Raw genomic sequence first — 26132 nt, forward strand, 5'->3', positions numbered from 1 at the left:
CAGAATATTCCAGGATAAGGCTAATCTGCCCCCGCATTCGTGGGGCCCTACATGGTAGGTGTTAAAGCAAATGCCATCTGTGTTGCCCTCTCGCACAGTGCCCTTGTTTGAATGCAGTTAAAACAAAGTATTTATGCAACACCCAATATGAAGAATGTTTGTATGTAGACAAGACACAGTACAAAGACAAACGCCAATCCAGTAAAGGTGCGCGAGATGTCAATTTTGGGGAGAAGCTTGAGCAAATCTTACCGAAGGCAAATATACCAAGTACATCACATAATAGGCCATTGTAGTATAAACAAGGAACTGTGAATCAATTGAGAGAAGTCCTGGCGGGCGAATATACCATGCAGATGAAATTAGATAAAGATTCCTAACAAGGATGTCCACCATGCAATTTGCAGAACTATAAAAGAAATCCTGGCAGGCGAGTATACCAGGTAATTGAGATTGATTGAACATTCCTGGCAGGAGAATATTCTAGGCAATCTGAAGAGTTAAAAGAACTCCTGGCAGGCAAATATACCAGATGATTGAGATTGAATGAAGCTTCCTGGCCGAGGGTACATCAGGCAATCTGCAAAGTTAAAGGAACTATCAAGAAGATTACACAACGTGTGAATTAAACAAGAACTTTATAAGTCCAGCGAAGATATAAAGGGACTAACAATTAAAGTGGAACGTTTGCCATCCTATTTAAGAAAGCAGGGGAAGAGGACCATCCTCTGGATCCAAGGACCTCTACCTTTGGAGAACATTTTTTGTTGGAGTTATTATAACATGTTGGTTTTGAACACTTTTTGCAAACATCACTAAAAGACATTTGCTTGCACCCTATGTTGTTTTGCTTTTGTGCGAGAGTCAAGATAGGACGATTTTGGACACAAGGACGGCTTTTCAGTTACTGACTTCCTGATTTTTAGGTAGGGAAATTCCTCTTAGAACAGGGCCAGTTAGGCAGATTTCCCAACCCATTTTTGTTTTCAGAAATGTCTTTATTTGAGAGTATAAATACCTTGTGTCCGACTCTCATTCATGATCGCTCACAGAAGGCGGCGCATGTGCGAGAAGGTGGATACTTTGGGCCTCAGTACAAGTTTGGCAGTGCAGGAAAAAAGTGGCAGTAAATCCTCTACTTTACCTCCAAAATTCTGCAGATTTACTGTGCGGTAATTCCACCAGTGGTAAATCCAGCAAAAATACCCATGGAGTCCTATGCATGCCAAAAATGGGGAATTACCACCACTTGTGATCCCATGGTAACTCCACAGGACCAAGTGGCGGTAACGTGGTGGATTTGCTGCTGAATTACTGCCAAACTCGTAATGTGGCCTTTTTATTGCACATGAGCGACAGAGCAGGAGCTAATGTAAGCAGGGCCTTGCGTGCGATGAGAATTAAGAGCAAGTGTGATTCCAAGGAAAAAACTAATTGATTTGGAAAGAAAGCCAACTGTCCTCAACCGTTTGAAGAATCGTTGTGGCTCAGTCAGATCACTGCATAATTGGTGATGAGTCGGGATCAACATCGGACAAGAAAATATCACTATCATGACAGAATGCAAGGTGGGTTTTTGGGAGGTGAAAATTATGCCCCCAGCAAGGAAAAAGACCCTGGTGTTAGATGCCATGGGAGTGGAAGGACAGAGAATATTTGCAGGAATGAACCCTGAACCAACCCTGGACGAAGATAACAATGATTATGTGTAAAAGGAAGCCAAGATGGGCAAGAGATTCACAAACAAGGAGAATGTTGTGCTGTACAGACTGAGATTTTACGCCAGGAAACAAGATGGTTTCTGAACCCGGGAACTACTATACGATAGGGTCAATGGAAAAAGTAGCGCTGTGCGAATATGACAGCAATGCAGAAGACATGATCAGAGGCATGCTAACAGACACAAAGAAGAGCAAGTCTCCTGATGATTGCATCCAAGAAAAAGAGAATAGGGCGATCCAAATTTCTAGGGCGACAGAAGAGAGGCACGTGGGATGGAAAGAAAAGGCGGGAACGCCGCCTCGCAATGAGATTCATCCACTGCAGATACGCAGGCGACACAATAGCAGAAGAAAATACATGAACAATAAAGGGAAGGTGGACAGGAGAAATGAATGTGTGGAGGTGTTAGTCACCTGGCCAACAAGAGACAGTGCGCAGCAAGGTAAAGAGACTGTACCAACCGTGGCAAGGGAGGCCATTTTGCAAAAGCATGTTTGCATGAAATGTCGCAAAATGTGGTTTCTGTTGACACGACTGGAGGCAGAATAGATGAGCCATCATTGGAAGATCTCACAGGGTTGGCAGCAGATGCAGGAAACACAGGGCAGACAGGGTATCCATAGTTCTTGTGTTGCAACCAAGGGAAGGAATTGAAGCAATCTGCATTTGAAAGTGAATGTTTTATTGCAGAGCAGTTTTGTGATCTTGGGCAAACAGTGTATTCGGAGATGATAATCTCTATTATGAAACATGACACACAACACCAGTGAATTTCACCAAAACGCCAGGGGTAGTGGAAGTGACATCACATGACTCTGGAGCTCTGATGTCATCACAGGAAGTTATGTCCTTTGATCCCACCCCGAAGTGACATCACGGGAAGCGATGGAACGCAACCGTTCACCCATTGACAATACAGGAAGTAGCATCACATAGCATTGTTCCTAACTACACTACGAAAAATATGGTTACGCTATCACTGTAATGTGATATACATTTCATACAAGAATGGATCACCATATCTCTGTGTATAAGCCCATATTACCAAATTACTGTGAGTGCAAGCAGACGTCCGAGGCTAAAACGGTAATGATGTGTTATTATATAGCACTTATACTTAAGTGCTTTATGAAGAGCAAATATTACTACAATATCACCCAACCTGTGTTGGTACTCATTTATAAACCTCAGAAGGATGAAAAGCTGAGTTGACCACGCCGGGATTCAAACCTGCAACCTGCAAATTACACACACATCGCAACAGCGAGTGCTCAACCCACTGAGCTATCTTACCGGCTATAGCCATTTTAACAGCTATAGAAACATGAGCAATTAGACGTCTGAACGTTCTCAAAGTCAGAAAGCAACTTACACTCTGTAGTGGATACCATTAAACTGGTAATTGAGATTTAACAGCAGGACAGTTCATCTGCAGGTCTGGTGCGAAGTTGGTCACATGTCAAGTCTGCGTGGATCTACTTTTCAGGCTTCACAGGTTGGCAAAATACGTACCATTGGGAGGGTTCATAACTGTGTATTAAAGAATTTAGATTAGCGCAGGGAAAGCAGCGCACTCACACGGCATCCTATACTCTGGGCACTCGTTACCTCATACATGCAAACAAACATCCTGAACAGCGTGCCATGGAAATAGGAAATATTGACACATTACAAAAAAGCATTCATTGTGGCACAATGAAATCAAGGGCCACTTTATGTTCTATGGTCAAACATTTTTACAGTGTACACAAGCTTTTATGAGCAAGGATTTTGTCAAGTGGCCGAGGAAACCGAGATGGAATGTCTTGTGATGATCATAACAGAGACAACAGCAGAAAAAAACATGCTATAACTGCAACTTGTGAAAAGCAAAATACAAAGTCCGAAATGGATGCTTATTCTACTCTAAATGCTTTTTGGAAGTTTTTATCTGCATAGTGAATTTGAGGTGTTTCAGAACAGACTAAATCAGTGTCTCACACCCGGAAGGGTGCCCGAAATAAAGCTTTAATGAGTCTAGCAATTATTGTATAGAATTCCAGAAAGACCCATTATTTGTTATTCCTATTCTTTCTTATTTAGGGTCACTGCTCAAAGTGTTACACTTGTGGAACCCCCTGTATTTTTTTAAGAGGCCTGAACAAGAAACAAAGACCCACATGGCACTGACCACAGCCCAGGAGCTTCAATTAAAAAATAATAATTAGGGGTAGCAAGGGAGATCTCAGGGGTCGCAACTGCCACCCCAGGCTACCCCCAATCGACGTCGTTGCACAACACAGTGCAGGGTAGGGTGACCAGATTTTAAAAGTAAAAACACAGGACAGGGAAACTAACATAAAAGTAGGACTTACTCTTGAAAGTGGCTGCCAAGGCACTACACTTCCGTAGCGGTTGGAAGAGAAGGGGGTGTAAGTGTTTCTGTTCAAATAAACACATATTATAATTAATGTATCACTAATTTATCACAAACTAACACTGTCTTGCGTTGTAAAATGCAGCATTTCTTCTGTGCGAGCTGTGCATGCCAGCTATGAAGACCTGCTACCAAAAGCCGGGACCGCTGCAGTTTCCAATGGAAAGATAATCTTGACAAAGGGGAATAATTTCCGGGACAGTCCCGGCAAAACCGGATCATCTGGTCACCCTAGTGCAGGTTCCTTTCTTTCTGTGCGGGTGTTCCTCCTCAACTTACAGCACCAATTCACAGAGGCAGGTTTGTGTCCATAATCTGCTTGCTTGTCATTCTGTAGCTTGATTGTCATTCTGTAGCTTGAAGTGGGCCACAGCCACCCTCCACCCAGCCATACCTCTAGCCTTTCTGCAAACTGACAAAAGCAGATTTTGCATTTGCATACAACAGCAGTATTCAAAAAGTGGGACGCGCCCATATGGTGGGCCGCAGCCTCATGCCCAGGGGGGGCGCACATCCACAGCCTGAAAAGCTGCCGGACAACAGATTAAGCAGCCTGCTGTGCCGATGAGCACTCCTCTGTCATGTGTGGCTGCTGCTCTCTGCCGACTGCGATGCATTCGGAATATGCAAACAAAGGAATGCCTATTCCAAACGCAGCGTGTGAGATGCTCTGGAATTGCACACCCTGTGCCCCTCATTCTTTGTGTTGACAGCATTTCAAGTGGGGCAATTTATAAGTGATGGCTCATTTATCAAGCAATTGTTGTTACACAGTATATGCTTAACATTTCAGTGTTAAGAACTGAGCATGGTGCAGTGTTATTCACCAGGCCAGCACAAGTCTCAGTTAGCTGATCAAACCCATGCATTCTTCAAAGAGAATGAACGTGCCACAGAGAAAAGTTTAAAACTATTTTCTTTATTTTTATGTCTCTTTATTTGACACACCAAAATCTTTTTTTATATATAACGTTTTTGTTACATCTGGCGCCTACCTGGAAAGGTTAACTGTAATTGTCTTGCTTAAGTATTCTAGTGGCTGCTTTGGGACATGGACTAAATGTATCCTCTCAGCATTAAAGGTCTTTTGTCTAAACAAGCCACGGCCCAGCGCGCACAGCAGATGGCAACTCAATGTCACTTGGCACCTTAATTAGGAAAGTGGAGTTCATTGTGTGTGACCATGCAGACAGTACTCCATGGCAAATCAATGCAGTGATGTGTGCAGCAATGATTTGTGTGCTGCACAAGTCGCCACTCTGTTGGTTAATGGTGTCTATGTGGTGCTCCCTTATGTAACAGCACATATACCCGTTTTTGTCCGATGTGCCCAATGTCCATACAAGAGCACACTGCACTGTTTTGTGTATGTGATGCTGATGAGCATGCCATACTGTGCCCACACTTAAAATACATGAAGCAATCAAAGAGGTTGCCTCAAATTGTAAATCCACGCGGCCAAACGCCCTTTCTTCACTGCCACACCATGATTTTCACTAGCTGCAGGCAAGCACTAATAAGAGATGCTAATGCCAGCTCTGTTAGATACAGCATAGGCCTACTCTTTTTTGCCAAAATAACCCCTGAGGCCGGCGCAATGGTGAGGAGGTAGTGGCTGAGGAATTGTGGGCCCTTTACCACACACCAGAAGCCGGTTTTGTTTAAAACGCTTCATCAGCTTATCACCGGTCATGCTAAAGTTTGAAAGCGGTACAATCCTTTCTGTGTAGCCTTTCTGTGCATTGTTTATTTGGTCTCTCTTGTGCGGAATTCCACCCTGTCTGTAGATATAATCCCTAAAGATGTTTCTAAAATTCTTCAGAAACAAGAAGCAAAAGAACCATTGTACCCCATTTGAGTGGCTGATGTTGTAGCCATTTTATACCCGCATCCAAAAATGTAAGCTGTCCAAATGAGCATGTATGGTTCATGGTTACAAACATTTTAATGTTAACGTGAGTATTGTGAACCGTGATGTGAGCACCAAGCCATGCATCGGTTATGCATTTAGAGATTCACACATACAATCCTTTTTATCACAGACTTGTTTATTAAATGTAGAGATCTCTGATCACTATTATAGTCCTGAAATGCTCTATGATTTAATTCAAAGTATACAGGAATCCTCATTGGTGCCATTTGTCCACTTTCCCACTCTCAGAAGGTATTTTGAAAGAGTACAAAAAGAGTGTATCCGACTGTCCATCTTGGAATGATAACCTTCCATCAGAAAATAATTCATATGGTTGGTCTAGTATTGCCACTTGCAAAATACAAGTGAAGTGGTACGAACAGAACACCTGCAACACAGGGCTAGGTCAGTGGCCGCTCAGACCCGAATAGGCTGTTCACACCGCAGTGTGCCAGTACGAACAGTTTGAAACTGAATTCAGGCACAACCTTCCCTAAGAGCAGGTGACAGAAAAACCATGTACTTGGGCAGCAACAGCTGTGTTTTCACATTAGAATTCTTCTGTAAAGTACTTGCATTACAATGTAATGGAACATGCTTCATTTATTTAGCAATTATTTTTTCATATTGAGGAGGGGTTTTGTTGTACGACAGATTGTAGTTTGGGAGTGACGTGTGCCGGTCAGTGTGGGGACGCATTCTGATGTTTCGTCTGGGCACCAAGTTATCTAGAAACTGCCCTGATTACAGCACACACCTTCTTTTGCGGGGATGACTATCCCCTCCCATCTGAATGCAGAGCAGGAAATCACTAATGATGGCTCATTAGTGACATACTCCCCGACTTTCAGATGGGAGGAGGTGGTAGGGGGGGAGAATCTGCCCCCATGTTGCCAGTCAGAATTCCTTTAGCTCAGCAAAGTATTAATTTCTCTGTTTTTTATCCTGGTGCTTAAAATGTGCGCTTTGCATTACAAGCTTTGTGCCGCAGACTGGTTCCACTCTAAGCGGGGGAGAAAGGAGGACTGTTGGGACTCTGTATAAGTGACTAGAACAAAGACTGCAAGGTCATCCTTTCTCCTGCAGCAGCAGTGGCCAGGGAAGGTGCCAGGGCATTTCATTCTTTTCAAGTTAGAGGCGCCAGGGCATTTCAACTTTTTCATATGAGGGGCCTTCACTGTGCCAGACAATCCCAAAATTCTCTTTAATTTTATGCAAAGCTGTATTTTATTTTTACAAGGTTATTTTACTCACTGAATGCTGATCAAGTCACCTAACAACATTAAGGTCCACCTCTGATGAATACTTCCCTGAAGTAAATGCTGGCATTAATGACTGGGTGATGCAGCCTTTTCTGGCAGAAGAGGTGGTGCATCTTCCATTTGATGCCCAGGAAGAGCTGATTGACATTCATTCAGACACTACTCTGCAATCTGAATTTAGGAACATTGCAGTTGGTGACTTTTGGCTGAAGGTAATCCTGGAGTATCCTACAGTGGCAAGGTCTGCTTCATAGTCCAAGACAGTAGGACAATCACTTCCAATCCAAACATAGAAACCTTGCAAGTAAACACTAAATTCTCCAGTAGGGCTTTTACTTTCTCAAAATACATTCCTATTAGTATATTCGGCAGATGGCAATTTGATTTTACAGAGCAAGTACTAATGGGAAGGGTGGGCCTGTGTCTCTGCAGAAAGTGAGTCCATGTGTGGCTTCATTTTTGAGACCAATGGAAAAGGTGGGGGGTGGGAGGCACAACCAAATGTCAGAGAATCTAATTCTAATTGTTAATGGTAGAGGAAATGTAGAAAGTTTATGTGGTAAAGTTAAAGAATACTTCGGGTGCAGCTGGTAAGACCTCGAGGCCACTTGGGGTCCAAAAGCAAAGGACACAAAACATACACTGGACGTTGCCGCCCAGTAGCCCAAAGATGCACTCACATTGGGATAGAATCCCTGGTGTAATTTTACAATCAGAGCGGGTTGATAAGCTCCACCTGAAGTTAGTCAACACCGGTAGTTGGTAATGTCGAGATATATAAATGGAAAAACGATTAATGTTTACATTATATTCAAAGGTCATAGTTAGTAAGACATAGCCATGCCTACAGATGTCTGTCCACCTGCTGGAATGTAGTAAGGATAAAAAACCAAACCAACTCGAGACAGGTTTAAACCAAATAGGAAGCAATTGTTTATATAACACAATCAATTAGAACCACACTGTTGGACACACAGTGTGGAATGTAAACTTTAAGCAAATAATATTTCAAACTACCATAGTAGAGTTTGAGCTGAAATGACATCCAAATAAATCCAAAGAAATTTTACAATGACTATATCACCAATTCCTCAAAGGACATAACTCTTGTGATACATCTGAGCCATATACAACTTGTATGCTCTGATAGTCATCAACATAATAGAACACTCCTAGAGGGTGATTGGTGCCAACGCGTTTCGGATTAAACTAATCCATCTTCAGGTCAGGACGTGTTCAATCACCGCTCTGTGTTCATGATAAATTCACATGGTCAAGCCTAAGGATAATCAGAGTACACTGATTAGGAAACTATAATTGTGTCAGGAAGTGATTTAAATTCAAGGATACAATTCCAACACCACTAACCTCAAGTGGAGTAGAAAGCAAATTGCTTTGTATTGGATCTGGCCCGGAGTGTGCCTCCTAGGAACCGGATCGCAGTAGAAATATGGCGGGTAATGACTTCCCTTTGGGTACCTAAAAGAGAGGGAACCTCTGTCAGGGCCAGAGTGAAAAACAAATAGGACCGATCCACATTGTCACGGTATGTATGGATTACAGGGTGTGTATACATACTCATATTAATTGGAGCTATCGAGTCAACTTGATACAGTTGTCTAGATTGCCCATGTTACAACATTCAAAAGAGGGTTTCTCCACGGATAATGTAAACAACTACACGTTGTTATGGCAATAACACTGTGATCGCCGTAGCGTGCACATATCATGAATAATGTGTATAAAGGATCCAAATTGGTAAGATGCTGAGTTTCTAAATACACCTACTGCATAAATTCAAACAGGAACAGAAGTTGCGCGGCCCGTCCAAACAACGGCTCGCTCTCGTCTGTCCCATATCAATGGTCGTCAAGGACGCCACGCATGCGCGTACATCCTAAAGGTGCCATCTTTGTGTGGGCAATGCGGCTAAACAGAGGAAGAAAAGCTGCATCTTTAATAATGCAACACGAACGGGTGTAATGTAGCCTATACCAAGATAACCTTGTTAGTCCATAAGTGTATAGTGAAGGTAAGAGCCACGGTAACACTAGGATAAGGGTGTTCTGGCGATCGATGTCGGTATATTCATAAGATGAATAACAATGAGGATGGAGAGTCTCTCTTCTCTTGTCCCCTAGAGGAAAAAGATTCACAGCTGTGATAGCATGGAAAACGTAACGGCCATAATGCAATGGCATCAGAAAATGGTGAGGTGATTGTAAATAACTGCCGTCAACATATAATGTTGTGTAGTTCACAGAGAGTTTAGGCAAAAAGGTAGAGAGGCGAGAGGGGGGGCCCCACAGTTAAAGAAAAACTATTGGGTGCCCTCCCTCCCGCATGTTAGCTGAGATCCGGTGGCAGTGGACGAGGAACCCTCGTTCACGGTTGCAACCGGGTCACTGGATGAGGAATGTGTACAAGAATTGTAAAGCAGGTAATAACTGGACCATGTTACACTGGGGGTGTCTTAAATATATTTACTCGAAGGCCGTGCGCATTCCGGGCAATGATTGCCCCATTGTGGTTACTCAATGTGTAAGCAAGCACAACATAAGATCATAGGGAAAGAAATGTGCCGGAGACACCCTTATCAATGTCAGGTAAATAGTTGTCAGTGATTATAGGATCATTTCAAACCGTGCTGTTAAAGAATCATGGGATATTCAAGGCATTTACATAAAACCCACGTCACGCTGCCGGCTCTAAGGACGTTCACACTCTAGGCCAACTGACAAATTGTCAGTGTTAAACATGTGCAGATGTATATACATGTGCAGTACCAAGGATCAACTCTACAAAGCCAGTGTGGTCATACAAAAAATGTCAAACATATCATACAAAGCACATAAGGTCAAATTCACAGTTCATACCCCTTGGGGTGAGGCAGTCCAATAAATCAATCCATACGAATTCTCTTTGCAGCAATTTCTTGTGAATATCACCCCCTCTTGGACCCACCTTCACTTGTTCTAAGATCAAACATTTCAATTGAGCAGTCAAATGCCTTGACTCAATAAAGTGCATTGGTACAGGTGACCTGAGATTTCTCGTCCTGATGTTGGACTTATGCTCTGTCCATCGCAATTTGGCCTTTCTCATGGTGATTCCCACATAGTAAAACCCACATGGACATTTTAAAACATACACCACATTGGTGGAATCACAGGTGCGAGAGTGTTTGAGTGCAATGGGTTTCCCTGTGTGTGGGTGTGAGATGGTATTGCCAGGCAAGATGTAACTGCAATGCTGGCAATGAAAGCATGGTTGTGTCCCTTTAAATGTTTTGGACACAATTGGTCCTTTGTAGTTTTGGCTCTGATGAGACTATTTCTTAGAGCTTTACTGTTCCTGTAGGCGAAGGTTGGTAGTTGTTAGAAAAGTGGCTGTGTTTGGGGGTCCATTTGAAGAATCGGCCAGTTTTTTTGGATAATGTTCCTGATTTTCTTGCTTTGCGCCGAGTATGTTGTGACATACACCATGGACTCGTCTTTAGTTTGATTGTTAGAGGTCAGCAAGGTATCTCTCTCTATGGCGGATACTTTATCTTCAATTCCAGTGATTGTAGCTGGCTTGTATCCTCTTTCCTTAAATTTTTGGCGCAATGTGGCTGCTTGTCTCACATATTCAGTGTCTTCCGAGATGTTTCTCCGGTAACGCATGAATTGACTCAGTGGTACGCTGTCTATCGTCTATGGGGATGGAAACTTGTGGCTAGTAAGAGGCTGTTTCTATCTGTGACTTTCGTAAAAATCCTGGTCTCCAAATTGTCGCCTTTGACTTAGACTTCAACCTCTAGGAAATTGATCTTCAATTTACTCGTAAGTGTAGTGAACCTGATACGCGGATGCATATTATTCATCATATGGAAGAAGTTATCCAATTCATCATCCGGGCCGGACCAGATACCAAAAATATCTCAATCTATTGAGAGAGAAAATCGATTTCTTTAAACTTATGAGAAAACTTAAGCTTGGAAATGGCACCTAAAAGTGTATTTAATCCACCCGTCAATAACCACGTTCTGGCAGTTTTTGAGAGAACGTTACTTGACCAATTCAAAAAACTTCCATTCAAGTCCAAGAATAGAGGGAACTTCACGGGAGGTGAACGTCAGACTCTTAAAAGGTTGTTGGACAATAACAAGATCATATTCAAACCGGCGGACAAGAGCGGTGCAATGTCCTGATGGACAAGAACAAGTACATAGCTGAAGTTGAGCGGCAACTTGCTGATCTTGAGTCATATCAACAGATTGACTACAACCCCACAGAACAAGTGACAACCCTCATCAAAGAGGTTTTGGATAAGGCGGAAAATAGAGAAGTTATTACAGAAAAAACACAGAGATTCTTGGAGAAGACTCATCCCATCACACCTGTTATGTACATTCTTCCGAAGATCCACAAGAGTTTAATTGATCCACCAGGACGACCCATTATAGTGGCGACTGACAGCCTACTGGAACCCCTCGCTAAATACTTGGATCAAATCCTACAACCACTCATACAGGGAACCGAGACGTATGTCAAAGACACTACACATTTCTTGAATAAATTAAAAGAAACTGAGCTTATCAGAGAAAGGGACACCCTTTTCACCATGGACGTCTCATCCTTGTATACAAATATAGCACACCAGGCAGGGCTGGAGGCCGTGGAATGGCTTCTATTGAAATCGGACAACTGCCAAGGCGATAAACTCTTTGTGTTGACACTACTCAAAGTTGTACTGATGAATAACTTCTTCAGATTACAGGACAATTACTACTTACAACTTTCGGGGACCAGAATGGGTGCTGCCATGGCACCAGCCTACGCCAACACATATATGTATTACCTTGAATCAGAACACGTGTTATCATCCCCAAGATGGTCGCGCCATTTGACCCTCTTTGTCAGATATATTGATGAAATTGTTGGTATCTGGTCCAGCCCGGGTGATGAATTGGATAACTTCTTCCATATGATGAATAATATGCATCCGCGTATCAGGTTCACTACACTTACGAGTAAATTGAAGATCAATTTCCTAGAGGTTGAAGTCTAAATCAAAGGCGACAATTTGGAGACCAGGATTTTTACGAAAGTCACAGATAGAAACAGCCTCTTACTAGCCACAAGTTTCCATCCCCATAGGACGATAGACAGCGTGCCACTGAGTCAATTCATGCGTTACCGGAGAAACATCTCGGAAGACACTGAATATGTGAGACAAGCAGCCACATTGCACCAAGAATTTAAGGAAAGAGGATACAAGCCAGCTACAATCACTGGAATTGAAGATAAAGTATCCGCCATAGAGAGAGATACCTCGCTGACCTCTAAAAATCGAACTAAAGACGAGTCCATGGTGTATGCCACAACATACTCGGCACAAAGCAAGAAAATCAGGAACATTATCCAAAAAAACTGGCCGATTCTTCAAATGGACCCCCAAACACAGCCACTTTTCCAACAACTACCAATTTACGCCTACAGGAACAGTAAAGCTCTAAGAAATAGTCTCATCAGAGCCAAAACTACAAAGGACCAACCTGTGTCCAAAACATTTAAAGGGACACAACCATGCTTTCATTGCCAGCATTGCAGTTACATCTTGCCTGGCAATACCATCTCACACCCACACACAGGGAAACCCATTGCACTCAAACACTCTTGCACCTGTGATTCCACCAATGTGGTGTATGTTTTAAAATGTCCATGTGGGTTTTACTATGTGGGAATCACCATGAGAAAGGCCAAATTGCGATGGACAGAGCAGAAGTCCAACATCAGGACGAGAAATCTCAGGTCACCTGTACCAATGCACTTTATTGAGTCAAGGCATTTGACTGCTCAATTGAAATGTTTGATCTTAGAACAAGTGAAGGTGGGTCCAAGAGGGGGTGATATTCACAAGAAATTGCTGCAAAGAGAATTCGTATGGATTGATTTATTGGACTGCCTCACCCCAAGGGGTATGAACTGTGAATTTGACCTTATGTGCTTTGTATGATATGTTTGACATTCTTTGTATGACCACACTGGCTTTGTAGAGTTAATCCTTGGTACTGCACATGTATATACATCTGCACATGTTTAACACTGACAATTTGTCAGTTGGCCTAGAGTGTGAACGTCCTTAGAGCCGGCAGCGTGACGTGGGTTTTATGTAAATGCCTTGAATATCCCATGATTCTTTAACAGCACGGTTTGAAATGATCCTATAATCACTGACAACTATTTACCTGACATTAATAAGGGTGTCTCCGGCACATTTCTTTCCCTATGATCTTATGTTGTGCTTGCTTACACATTGAGTAACCACAATGGGGCAATCATTGCCCGGAACGGGCACGGCCTTCGAGTAAATATATTTAAGACAACCCCAGTATAACATGGTCCAGTTATTACTTGCTTTACAATTTATTCTTGTACCCATTCCTTATCCAGTGACCCGGTTGCAAACGTGAACGAGGGTTCCTCGTCCACTGCCACCGGATCTCAGCTAACATGCGGGAGGGGAGGCACCTAATAGTTTTTCTTAAACTGTGATGCCCCCCTCTCGCCTCTCTACCTTTTTGCCTAAACTCTCTGTGAAGTACAAAACATTATATGTTGACTACAAACAAATAAATAAATAAATAAAGTGTGGAGTGGTCGGACAGTGTTTAGACCCTAAATATGCCCATCGAAACAATGACCTTTTGAAGCAATACTGCTATAAACGACCACCAGTTCATTATACCCAGAAAGGCCTGCTGAGTACAATGCTCAGACAGAAATATCACAGGCTGCTCCAACTTAAAGGATGCACCGCTCGCCCCCACCGCTCCAGCAGCTTTGTAAAACATTGCACCAGAAGGCACAGGGAATTTTTCTGGAGGGCCTGATATATCTTATAAAACCTTTTTATGGTGGGCCAGATTGCCCAACTATCAGCCCACTGGACCTCTTGCCCCAAAAATCTTTGTTTAAATTTGGAAACAAATGGGCATTTTGCAGTGTAACTATTTATTTATTTTTAATTTGTATTAACTTTATTGCTCTATATTTTCCTGCAACATTTTTATTACACTTTGAAACATTTTCTGAGAATAGTGTGTAATGTTTCCGAGAAATATATTGAAACCATTACACATCATAGGTTTCTAAAGAGTACTTGTGTCCTATGACTGATCAAAATAAAGGCTGCAAAGCTTTGAGTTTATTACGGGCAAATAGCTGTATGCCAGTGGTCTTCAAACTTTTTATGCCAAGGCCCCCCTGAGCAATGTATAAATTGTTCGGGTCCCCCCTGCCCCGCCCTTATGTGTTGGTGTTATTATTTTTTTATAGAGATGGCTGCAGAATGCCTGGTGTCATAATTATTAAGGGTTATGTTGATGGGGAGACATTCCAAGACAGTAGGACAATCACTTCCAATCCAAACATAGAAACCTTGCAAGTAAACACAAAATTCTCCAGTAGGGCTTTTACTTTCTCAAAATACATTCCTATTAGTATATTCAGCAGATGGCAATTTGATTTTACAGAGCAATTACTAATGGGAAGGGTGGGCCTGTCTCTCTGCAGAAAGTGAGTCAATGTGTGACTTGTTTTTTGAGACCGCCACTGAACTTCACGGAAAACTCATGCTCTCCGCTTACAATACCAGGTCTATTGGCGTTGCCATATGGTTTTTAAATTAGATAAACAGAAAAAAACAAATGAGATTGGCGCTCCAACGTGGTGAAAAACAGACTAGTATGAAACCATGCGTTAATCAGGAATGAACACATGAATAATTACCCAAAAAAGAGAATTGAAGCCTAAAAATGGGAAACTGTTCAAGGCAATAGCAGCTCTAAACAATCTTCCACGTGGGAAGGAAGAACCAAGGTGTGCTCACCAGAGCCACTATTTCATCTGCTGACAGAATCAGCCCTGAAGATGGACACTTGGCCGAAACGCATTGGCCATGATTCTGCCACTCGAGTGATGGTGAAAAGAGTACCACCAATAAGGAACAGAAGAATCCAGGAGAGTTATTTGTTATTAATGTATTAAAAATGCAGTAGTATATACTACAAGGGTGTGGCCAAGGCTTGTGGGCCCCACCAGTTTTCACAGTTAAACTATGCATGGCAGCCAATCAGCTAGACAACACATGTCAAGGGGGTGTCACCCTTCCACTCTTTTTAGCTTTTCTTTCTGGTACTTGGTAGCCCTGCATTTACAATGAACAAACCTAAAACTACAAGTACCAGAATGCAAAGGATAAACATTTGAATGGACAAATCCACCTTGGATGGGCTGGTCTAAAAGAGGATTTATTAAAAGCATACAAATAAAAGCTGCAAATATGTAGTATGCTACCATACAGCACTAAAGACAGTCCCACATACTAGAGGTAGGCCGACCTAGAAAATTATGCATCTCCATGAAGTGTGTCTTAAAGGCCGGCAGGGCTGGGGCAGAGTCATTCACATCTCAAACAAAGCCTGGGGCAATTCCTGACAAGTCAGACCTTCATCAGGGCCAGCAGGGCTGGGGAAATGCCAGTAATGTTTGGCAGACCTTGTGGGGATTACTAGACAGAAGGTTGCCTCCGAAAGGCTGGCATAGCTGGCGAAGAGGAAACTATAGGCCAGGCAGAGACACTTTGTGTGGTGGGGCGGTCTTTGAAAGCCGACAGTACTAGCTGGGGCAGCTAGCATATCAGAGTGGCTGACCCTTTCCCAGACCCTCCAGCCTTATCAATGGGAAAAACCAAACTACATGTACCAGCATGCAACCAAAAACAAAAATCTGGACTGGCTCGAAGAGTCAAGCATGGAACTGGGAAACTTATCAGGGGAGTTAATACAAGGAAAACCGATTGATTACTAGAAAATTCTGGAACCAGGCAAACACTGCAGCCACGACAAAGTAGAGAAAGGGCTGACACTGGGTTCACCTGGACTCCTTACAAAGTGCTTAGTCCTGCTACATAAAGATTTGTTTTTCCTATTGCAGATACAGGACTACAAGTACCACAATGCAAAGAAAACAAGCAATGGCAACAGTTTGCGTTTTTTGTGTGTAGGCATGGGAAAGGCACTTGCTAGGCATTGCCGTAGTGGTATCAACTGGTTATTGATGGTAGCAGGTGCAAAATGGTGCGAGTACCTGGGCATCTAATAGCAGTGACTGACAAATACTGAATACTTATACACATGTCAAAACTGTTGGCTTTGCCAATGCTTGTTTTTAACAGGGCTTCAGCGAAGGACAAGCATAGTGCTCATAAAGAGAGTGGTTGAAGGCAGACCTGGTTAAGACATTTGTATTACACCAGCTGTGTGTTTACAGCTTCAGTTAAGTCATTTCTCCCTAGCTGTACTCCAATACAATCATTTTCGGCTCATCATAGCCAAAGCGCCACCCAACAGCCCGAACTAAAAAAGCGGACTGCTGTAGATAGTTGCCAACATGATCCATTCCAATCTGTAGGTGCGTATCCAGTCCTGGTTTTTTCTTTGCCTTCTAGGAGTTGTAGTCCGAGTTTCATAAAGGAAAAGGTGGAACTACAAGTCCCAGAATGCGAAGAAGAAGAAAAAAGCAGCGGTGGTTAACCAGCCACACAATACAATGGATCATGTTGGCAACTATGTTGGCAACACAGCTGGCATGAGGCAACTTCCGACAATATTTCAGTTTGCCACCAGCAGGCACTGTGTCTCGCGCAGCATTCATGCCACCTCTAGATAGCACATCCATCCCAAACACTCCGAATAATCGGTGAGCAGATGAGTCCAGGACCAAGACAGCCTTCGCAAGACCCGAGCGTGCAGCTAACAAACGAAGGCATTCTGGGAGTTGTAGTCTTGCTCCAGTGGAACCCAAGCACCTGCTAACAATGATTTGTAAACAGAAAGCTAACGGCTGATTAAGCGCGGCCCATACCTGGTGGGGGGCCGTGTGCTGCCGACTCACGGGGGGGACGGCACCCCGCTGCCCTGGGTGGCTGCCATGCCACGCAGCAGGGAGAACGCGCCCCGGTGCTCCCGGCTCCTGCCAGCGATTCTGTGTGCAAAGTTTGAGGCTGTGCCCGTTGCCTGGTTACGGGGCTCGCATTTTGTTTGGCGAGCTGCGAGTTGCAGGGTGATCCCCTTGCATTCCTGGGCTTGCCTGCTCCGTTTTTTCACGGTGTAAACTCAGAACGGCGAAGCATGTTCCGTTATGATGTTTTACAGCACAGTTTCAATATTTGCCCACGCGGTCCTGTGTGTTTTATTGACTACATACAGACATGCATATTTAGATAACTCACGGGTTAAGCGCTTGTCTCGGTCGGGTGTTAAATGTGACTGCCACCAAGGCTGACTCAGCTCTTCACCCTACCGAAGTCTATACACTGGGCAATAATAGGACACTATTATTATACAGCTCTGGAGTGGGGACGAACCACTACATCAAAAGCAGCTGTCATTATTATTTTGACAATAATACAAACACAGATAATATTATTCGTATTATTATTCCAAACCGAGGTCAAAGGTCTTAAGTTGCCCAGTGTCCTGTGTGATTAGCCATCCAGTTCTTGCAGTTTCAGTGCATTCTGGGACTTGAAGTATTGGCTTTCCTCATTTTTAAATTCAGGACCACAAGTCCCAGAATGCAAAGAAAAATCTAGGCCCTGTTTGCTTCTGTTGCATATTCTTTACATCACCTTTCCAAATATTCCTTTCCAGTGCTGACCAGAAAGTAATTCCTATCAAGCTCAAGCACTCAAAACCCTCCAAATGAGGGCAACAGAAATCAACAAAGACACCTTGGCGCTCATTCAAAACCCTCCCCCTGGACGTCTGAGAAGAAAACCTCGCCAACCTCATCTCCACATTCACTTCTCCCTCCAATGTCAACATCCTTCGCCGGTAGCTCGACCGCACACTAACTCTGCCCACCTACGCACCATTGAAACTAGCAACCAACACACCCCTTGCCAGAACTGGCAGCATGGGTGCCATCCGTAAACAAGACAAATTATGGAGAAAAACACACAACTGCGATAAGATCTCACCACCGTGAAAAGCCTGCCCTCAGCCCGCACCAAAGACAACAGAGTCACGCCACCACACCAGACACCAGGGTCACGCACCCACACCAAAGACAACAGAGTCACGCCATCACACCAGACATCAGAGTCACGCCATCACACCAAAGACAACAGAGTCACGCCACCACACCAGACACCAGAGTCACGCCATCACACCAAAGATAACAGAGTCACGCCACCACACCAGACACCAGAGTCACGCCACCACACCAAAGACACCACACCAAAGACAAAAGAGTCACGCCACCACACCAAAAACAACAGAGTCACGCCACCACTCAAAAGACACCAGAGCAACGCCACCACACCAAAGACACCACAGCAATGCCACCACACCAAAGACACCAGAGCCACGCCACCACACCAAAGACACCAGAGCCACGCCACCACACCAGACATCAGAGCCATGTCACCACACCAAAGACACCAGAGCCATGCCACCACACCAGACACCAGAGTCACGCCACCACACCAAAGACAAGAGTCACGCCACCACACCAGACACCAGAGTCACGCCACCACACCAAAGACAACAGAGTCACGCCACCACACAAAAGATACCAGAGCAACGCCACCACACCAAAGACACCAGAGCCACGCCACCACACCAAAGACACCACACCCACACCACCACACCAAAGACACCACAGCCACGCCACAGCCACGCCACCACACCAAAGACAACAGAGTCACGCCACCACACCAGACACCAGAGTCACACCACCACACCAAAGACAACAGAGTCTCGCCACCACACAAGACACCAGAGGCACGCCACCACACCAAAGACAACAGAGTCACGCCACCACACCAGACACCAGAGTCACGCCACCACACCAGACACCAGAGTCACGCCACCACACCAAAGACAACAGAGTCACGCCACCACACCAAAAACAACAGAGTCACGCCACCACACAAAAGACACCAGAGCAACGCCACCACACCAAAGACAACAGAGTCACGCCACCACACCAAAAACAACAGAGTCACGCCACCACACAAAAGACACCAGAGCAACGCCACCACACCAAAGACACCAGAGCCACGCCACCACACCAGACATCAGAGCCATGTCACCACACCAGACATCAGAGCCAGGTCACCACACCAAAGACACCAGAGCCACACCACCACACCAAAGACACCAGAGCCACGCCACCACACCAAAGACACCACAGCCACGCCACCACACCAAAGACACCAGAGCTATGCCACCACACCAAAGACTCCAGAGCCACGCCACCACACCAAAGACACCAGAGCCACGCCACCACACCAAAGACACCAAAGACACCAGAGCCACGCCACCACACCAGACATCAGAGCCACGACACCACACCAAAGACACCAGAGCCACACCACCACACCAAAGACATCAGAGCCACGCCACCACACCAAAGACACCAGAGCCATGCCACCACACCAGACACCAGAGCCATGCCACCACACCAAAGACACCAGCGCCGCGCCACCACACCAAAGACACCAGAGCCACGCCACCACGCCAAAGACACCAGAGCCATGCCACCACACCAGACACCAGAGCCATGCCACCACACCGAAGACACCAGAGCCACGCCACCACACCAAAGACACCTGAGCCACAGCACCACACCAAAGACATCAGAGCCACGCCACCACACCAAAGACACCAGAGCCACGCCACCACACCAAAGACACCAGCACCACACCACCACACCAAAGACACCAGAGCCACGCCACCACACCAGACACCAGAGCCACGCCAAAGACACCAGAGCCACGCCACCACACCAGACACCAGAGCCATGCCACCACACCGAAGACACCAGAGCCACGCCACCACACCAAAGACACCAGAGCCATGCCACCACACCATGTCTCAAGGGTATCAGGTAATATCCGGGAAAAGCCATTGGCGACATTATATATGGTGACATTACGCATGGGGACGGGTTGCAGGGAGGTCCCCTGCTCCCCATGTAAAACAAAAAAAAATCAGGGGTTGCAGGGCTGTCCCCCACATGTTCAATGTAACAATGTCTCCGCAAAATCGGCATCATTTTTGTCAGGGGACATTATTACATGGAACCGTCCCAAGATGATCAGAATTCAAGACCCTAACACTGCTAAACAGAGAAGACTTTCTACACTCAAATGCGCTGTCCGGTGTTTTATCAATGGAGAACCGCCCAATGTATTTAGATTTCAATGTGTGTATTATTATAATTGTCAATACATTAATGCATTGTGTACCTTTCTTTGTTGTCATACATGAACAAAAGTCAATCACAGTTTTATTGTAGTCCAATTAATTTAAATATCTTGCTATATTAAATTCTTCCAAACTCAAACTGAAAGAAAAAGTTCAAATCAAGTCCTAGTTTCCCCGCTCCCAAAATAAATAAACCAAGCCAATTGCTAGGTTCATTTTTCAAAGTTCAAGCATGGATAACAGATAATCTGATTGTTTTTTCATTGCAGCATATATTGAAATCATTTCATCATGAATCTTGGACCTAGTCCTATACCATTTTAGTATAAATCCAACCGTAAGGCAATATATCAAAAAGCTCAGTCCAAACCCTAAGGCATTGCACAAAGAAGTCTTGAACCTAGCCAACCTCGAGCCTAGCCAAGACGTGTTTCCACCATAAGCTCTTCTTCAGGGCTATTTTTGGCACATTTGAATAAAATGTGTATGGTGTACATGATCACATTTAAAAAATCATTTATTTGTTAAGATATGCCATCCTCAAATTTTGTAAACTGTGTTTCATCAGTAGTTGCACAGAAATCATGAGTATTGAAAGGGAAAATGATTGTAAGGAAAAGTCATTATATAGAATGGTTCGACTGGAGAGGGGAAGGGGGAAGAAGCAAAACAACATGTTCAAGTTCTTAAACGAGCACCTAGGGAATTTACCAAATGTGATCTTCATATTATTTCGTACCTGAGTAGATAATATTATTCTTGTCCGGTTACCTTATGCGTTCCTTTCCGCGTATCTCTCCAGGACTGATATCTCTGCACTGGCTCCCTGTGGCGGCTAAGATTAAGTTCAAAACCCTCTGCATTGTCCACAAGGCCTTCTGCGGCCTGGGAACTCAATAGCTTCAACTCTCTCTTCCTAAATACCTTCCAACTCAAGCTCTTCGCTCATCCGCCTCCAACTCCCTCAGGGTCAGTCGCTTCTCCAAACAGCGAGTTAGTGGTAGATCTCTTTATTCTGCAGGGGCCTCGTTCTGGAACAGCCTTACTGCCTCTCTGAAACTTGAGGAGAACCATTTCCGGTTCCGGAAGCCACTCAAGACCTTCCTCTTTCCTTCTGCCTTCACTTCTCCTCTCCCCTGCTGATCTCCGGACTGAATCTGAAACTGCACTGGTTACCTGGCTACCCTCTAATCTGGGGCCCAGGTCCCCAGCTAGTTGCACACCTGCACTGCCCCCTGGCAACCCTGCACTTGGGGACTGTTCCTGTATCCCTACAGCCCCTACTAGCACTTGACACTTGATGTCTGCACTTACCCTTGCACTTACCACCAGCTGGCTGCACTTCTATTTATTGTCTTATTTATTTTACTGCTATCCTATCTATTGCACTGCCCCTCCCCTTCCCCCTGCAGTTTTCCCCTACCCTCCCTCCGGCACTTGCAGGATCTCAATATCACTTTGCCTAGTAGGATCGTTGTCTCTGTCTTCCCTGAGTTTCCCCTCCCTTGCCTCATCGCGCCTTGAAACATTTGTGTATAGGCGCGTTATAAATGCCTTATCATATCATATAATTGATTTGTCTACACATTTATTTAAATTTAAAATGCATATAACTATTGTCCTATTCTATATTAATTAAATCATTTCTCCTATAATGAATGAGTTTGTTTACCTCAAGAATTAGGTTCAGCCTCTCCTGTTTTCTTTTTTTCTTAGACAGATATATCCTGTGTGTATTCAAACATGGAAATTGGTAAAAAACATATATATATAACGGATAGTATTTGCAATCAAACAATAGTTAATGCATTTTTCTGCTCCAAATAGTTTATTGTAGGAGCAGTAAGGCTCGTCTTATTGCTTCGGTGGGATGCTCTAGATCCCTGCTGCATTCAGCATAGTTCGGCATACCGCATGTGTTTCTCGCGCCCGCCATTTTGAAATGATATAAAAACGTTCAGTGACATCACACGTCTTACGTGTGACGTCACAGACTAATGCATTGTGTTTACAACTCATTCGCGATGCACATTTCAGAAACAAAATCATTATCTTTATGTTATATAGTTCCCAGTCTCTCTTTACCCTTCCTCATTTCCTGATGGTGCTGAATCCTGGTCACCAACCAAAAGTTCGAATATCTTCTCTTAGGCCCTCAGGTTGGCCCAATGTGTTTGTATTTGTTCTCCTGGTTTAGAGCACCCGGCTCTGACCTCTTGTGTTCGCTTGTACCTTTGTATATAATGTTGTCTTTCAGCCCAGTTTGGGCCTCTGGGCTTTCTGGACCATTTTTTACCATTGGGTTTCTCACGCTTGCTTGTGATATTTTGAATCTCAGCCTGGCATGTGCTATTTGGCTTTGGGGGCCATCTTGGACCCTTGGTTTACTCACCCCTTCTTCCTTATCTTGGATCTTATCTTGGTGTGGGCTATTTGGCTTTGCAGGCCATCTTGGACCCTTGGTTTTCTCACCCCATCTTCATTATCTTGGATCTTATCTTGGCTTGGGCTGTTTGGCTTGCGGCCCATTTTGGACCCTTGGGTTTCTCACCCCTTCTTCGTTATCTTGGATCTTATCTTGGCTTGGGCTGTTTGGCTTGCGGCCCATCTTGGACCCTTGGGTTTCCTAGCCCTTCTTTGGATATCGCCTGGCCTTTCCTCTCTCCACCCGGTGCGTGATGCATACCTTGCTCTCAGTGATGTGGTTCGTCAAGGTCGGCGCCCTGCCTGACAGGCGTGGAACCGCACTTCTGGATGCTCTCCACTCCTTTCCATCCCATCATGTGCGTTAGTTCCTCCCACCAGTGCTCGATAGGACTTCAGCCTCCGTTATGGAAGGTGTCAGTTGACCGCGTCTGGGACCGGCGCATCTCTGCTTCTTTGGCGGGGGAAAGTGTTAAGTAGAGACCGACACCGAGGATAAACTAATATGAGTATTTATTAGTAGAATACAGCCCAGGCAGCAGACGCATTACCAGCTTTGGGTGCTGAACGAAAACTGCCGAAAGATTCAAACCATGCAATGCGTACACATTCTGAGAGAATCCTAAGACACAGGAATTCTCAGAATGTGTATGCCTCAATAGAATCTAGCTTTGCAGAAAGTTAAAACATCAAACACAGATAACCATAATAGTAAAACATTCAAACCTAACACATCTCTCTCCCTTTATATGGGAAATGTTTAACTAAGCTATTCAAGATAATAGTCCTTAAGCCGACCAGGCAGTCTCTTTGTTCTTTTAGACATCTCACCACCATTGGATTAATCCTCCACTTGAGTACTACTGCTCGTAAGAGATTTGAATGCAATTCTTGATCCTCATTGTTGGCTTTGTCTCTCAAGGTGTTCTCACCATTCACATTTGGTGTGCACTTGACTAACTTGGACTTCGACCAACACTCTCCTCCTTCAAGAATGACCACACTACCTCTAATAGATGCCACTCTCTTGGGGCCTATACATTTGCTTTCTGTACACTTCACACCAAAACATGGATTTTTGATCAACACAGAGTCTCCCACAGACAACATCCCATCTTTGACATTAAAGTCAGAATCAAATCTTTGTTTGTACACATTCTGGGCATCGTGGATCAGATTCATCACAGTCTGTCTATCCACATTTACACACCCCGATGCCTCTAGCCACCCTGGGCATAGTCTGGTAGCTGGCTGCCTACCCTTTAAAGAGACAAAAGGTGACACCTTAGTAACCGAATGTGGAGTGATTTGATAATTCCACACAATTTCTTTCAAAATTTCGGACCATTCAAGACCTGAGTTGGAAGCCAGCTGAATGCCCCCTTTAATAAATGTATTAGCCCTGTCGACCAACCCTGGGTGGTATGGCGCAGTTCTCAAATGTGTGATACCATACCTGACCAAAAATTCTTTCATTTTCTGGGAACAAAGCTGCACCCCATTGTCTGTTATAATCTCAGTGGGAAAGCCTTCTCTATGGAACACCTCTTCAAAAAATGAGACCATTTCATTTGTGGTGGCTTCTCTTAGAGCCTTCCAATCAACCCACTTGGTGTGATAGTCCACAAGCACCACCATGAACCTGAAGCCATCGCCCAAACCTTGTATAGGACCAATTATGTCAACAGCTAATTCTTTCCATGGCTCACACGGAACCTGAACGGGGTTAAGAGGCACTTCTCTGACTACTTTTCCTTTGTCCGCTCTTTCACATTCATGACAACCACATACTCTTTTTTCCACCATACTGTCCATGCCTGGCCACCAATACGGTTGTCTTAACAATCTTTTGGTACCGTTAATTCCTAGGTGGCCTTGATGGGATAGGTCCACTAAGCGGGCCCTAATGTTTGAAGGCGAATAATCTTAGACCCTCTTCTGACTTTGATACCATCTTCAGACAGATTTAACTCTTGTCTCACCTCATACATGCGATCGAAATTCCTATCTAGGGCATCCCTACTAGGCAATCCATTGATTGTCCACTCTTTCACCCTAGTGATAGATGTGTCGCATGCATCCGCTTCAAGCCATTCTTCCTTTCCCGCCGCAACTGTTGACATATCTGAAATTGTCATGTCTTCTTCCATGACCACTTCCAATGTGCCACCAGTGTTTTCAATTGGCATTCTAGACAGGCAATCAGCCACCACATTTTCTTTACCTGGAATGTGAACAATCTTAAAATTATAGCCTTGCAATCCCACAATTCATCTAGCAATCCTGGGGGAGCCTTTCACCCAGTCACAACTGCTTAAAAGTTGAACTAGCAGTTTCTGATCTGACTTTACCAAAAATTCTTGCCCCCACAGAAAAAACTTAAAATGTGCAATAGCCCAGTACACTGCCAATGCCTCTCTTTCTATAACTGAATAATTACATTCAGCTCCCCTCAGCGGCCTGGAAGCAAAATCAATCACATGACATTCTTTCCCCGAGTCCACCTGATACAATGAAGCTCCTAATCCAATCAAACTAGCATCTACCGTGAGCACAGTTTTCCTACCGCTTACAAAACCACTGAGTGACTGTGCCCCCGATATTCCTTCCTTAATTGCAGAAAACGCTTCCTAACACTCAGGAGACCATTTGAAACTTACTCCTTTTTTCAACAAGAGCCTTAGGGGTGCTGAAATGGTGGCAAATCTTTCTATAAACTTAGGATAGAACTCTGCCATACCCATAAATGATCAGAGTTGGTCTTTATCAGTAGGTGGAGGTACTCCACATATAGTCTTCACTAGACTGGTTTTAGGTGATATACCATGACCTGACACTCTGTGTCCCAGGTACTCGGCTTCTCTAAGACCGATGCAACATTTTTCTCTTTGTTCTGTAAGCCCTGAAAATTTGAACCTCTGAAGAACATTCCTTAACGCTACATCATGTTCACACTCTGAATTCGCAAACATCAAAATGTCATCTTGAAACACAGTGACGTTCTTAAGATCTTTGAGTACTTCCTCCATGACACGTTGAAACACCGAAGCACGCCTGGATAAGCGTCAGGAGCTCCAGCGAGCAACGCTCGCTGTCGGGAAACTTTCGCGCAGCATCCCACCAGTAGATTTGAGG

General features: G+C 44.3%; 2 protein-coding genes across 3 annotated transcripts in view; one reads left to right on the forward strand and one right to left on the reverse strand.

Annotated features, from left to right (window-relative positions):
• The window catches only part of LOC138514356 (uncharacterized), a 420747-nt gene extending 403420 nt beyond the window's left edge, over positions 1–17327 (reverse strand). For both annotated transcript variants that reach the window (XM_069629817.1, XM_069629816.1), the window contains exons 1-2: positions 17224–17327; positions 3095–3252 (exon numbers count right to left, since the gene is read on the reverse strand). In XM_069629817.1, the coding sequence (XP_069485918.1) occupies positions 3095–3113 (19 nt within the window). In that variant the 5' untranslated portion in view covers positions 3114–3252; positions 17224–17327. The remainder of the gene's footprint in view (positions 1–3094; positions 3253–17223) is intronic.
• LOC138514743 (serine/arginine repetitive matrix protein 1-like) lies at positions 12485–19979 on the forward strand. Its single transcript, XM_069630129.1, has 2 exons — positions 12485–12800; positions 18364–19979. The coding sequence occupies exons 1-2, from the start codon at positions 12485–12487 to the stop codon at positions 19977–19979; spliced, it is 1932 nt and encodes a 643-aa protein (XP_069486230.1).
• Positions 19980–26132: the final 6153 nt, after the last annotated feature.

The sequence above is a fragment of the Ambystoma mexicanum genome, chromosome 12, assembly GCF_040938575.1.
Source record: "Ambystoma mexicanum isolate Mex_15411 chromosome 12, UKY_AmexF1_1, whole genome shotgun sequence".
In the NCBI taxonomy this organism is placed as follows: Eukaryota; Metazoa; Chordata; class Amphibia; order Caudata; family Ambystomatidae; genus Ambystoma; species Ambystoma mexicanum.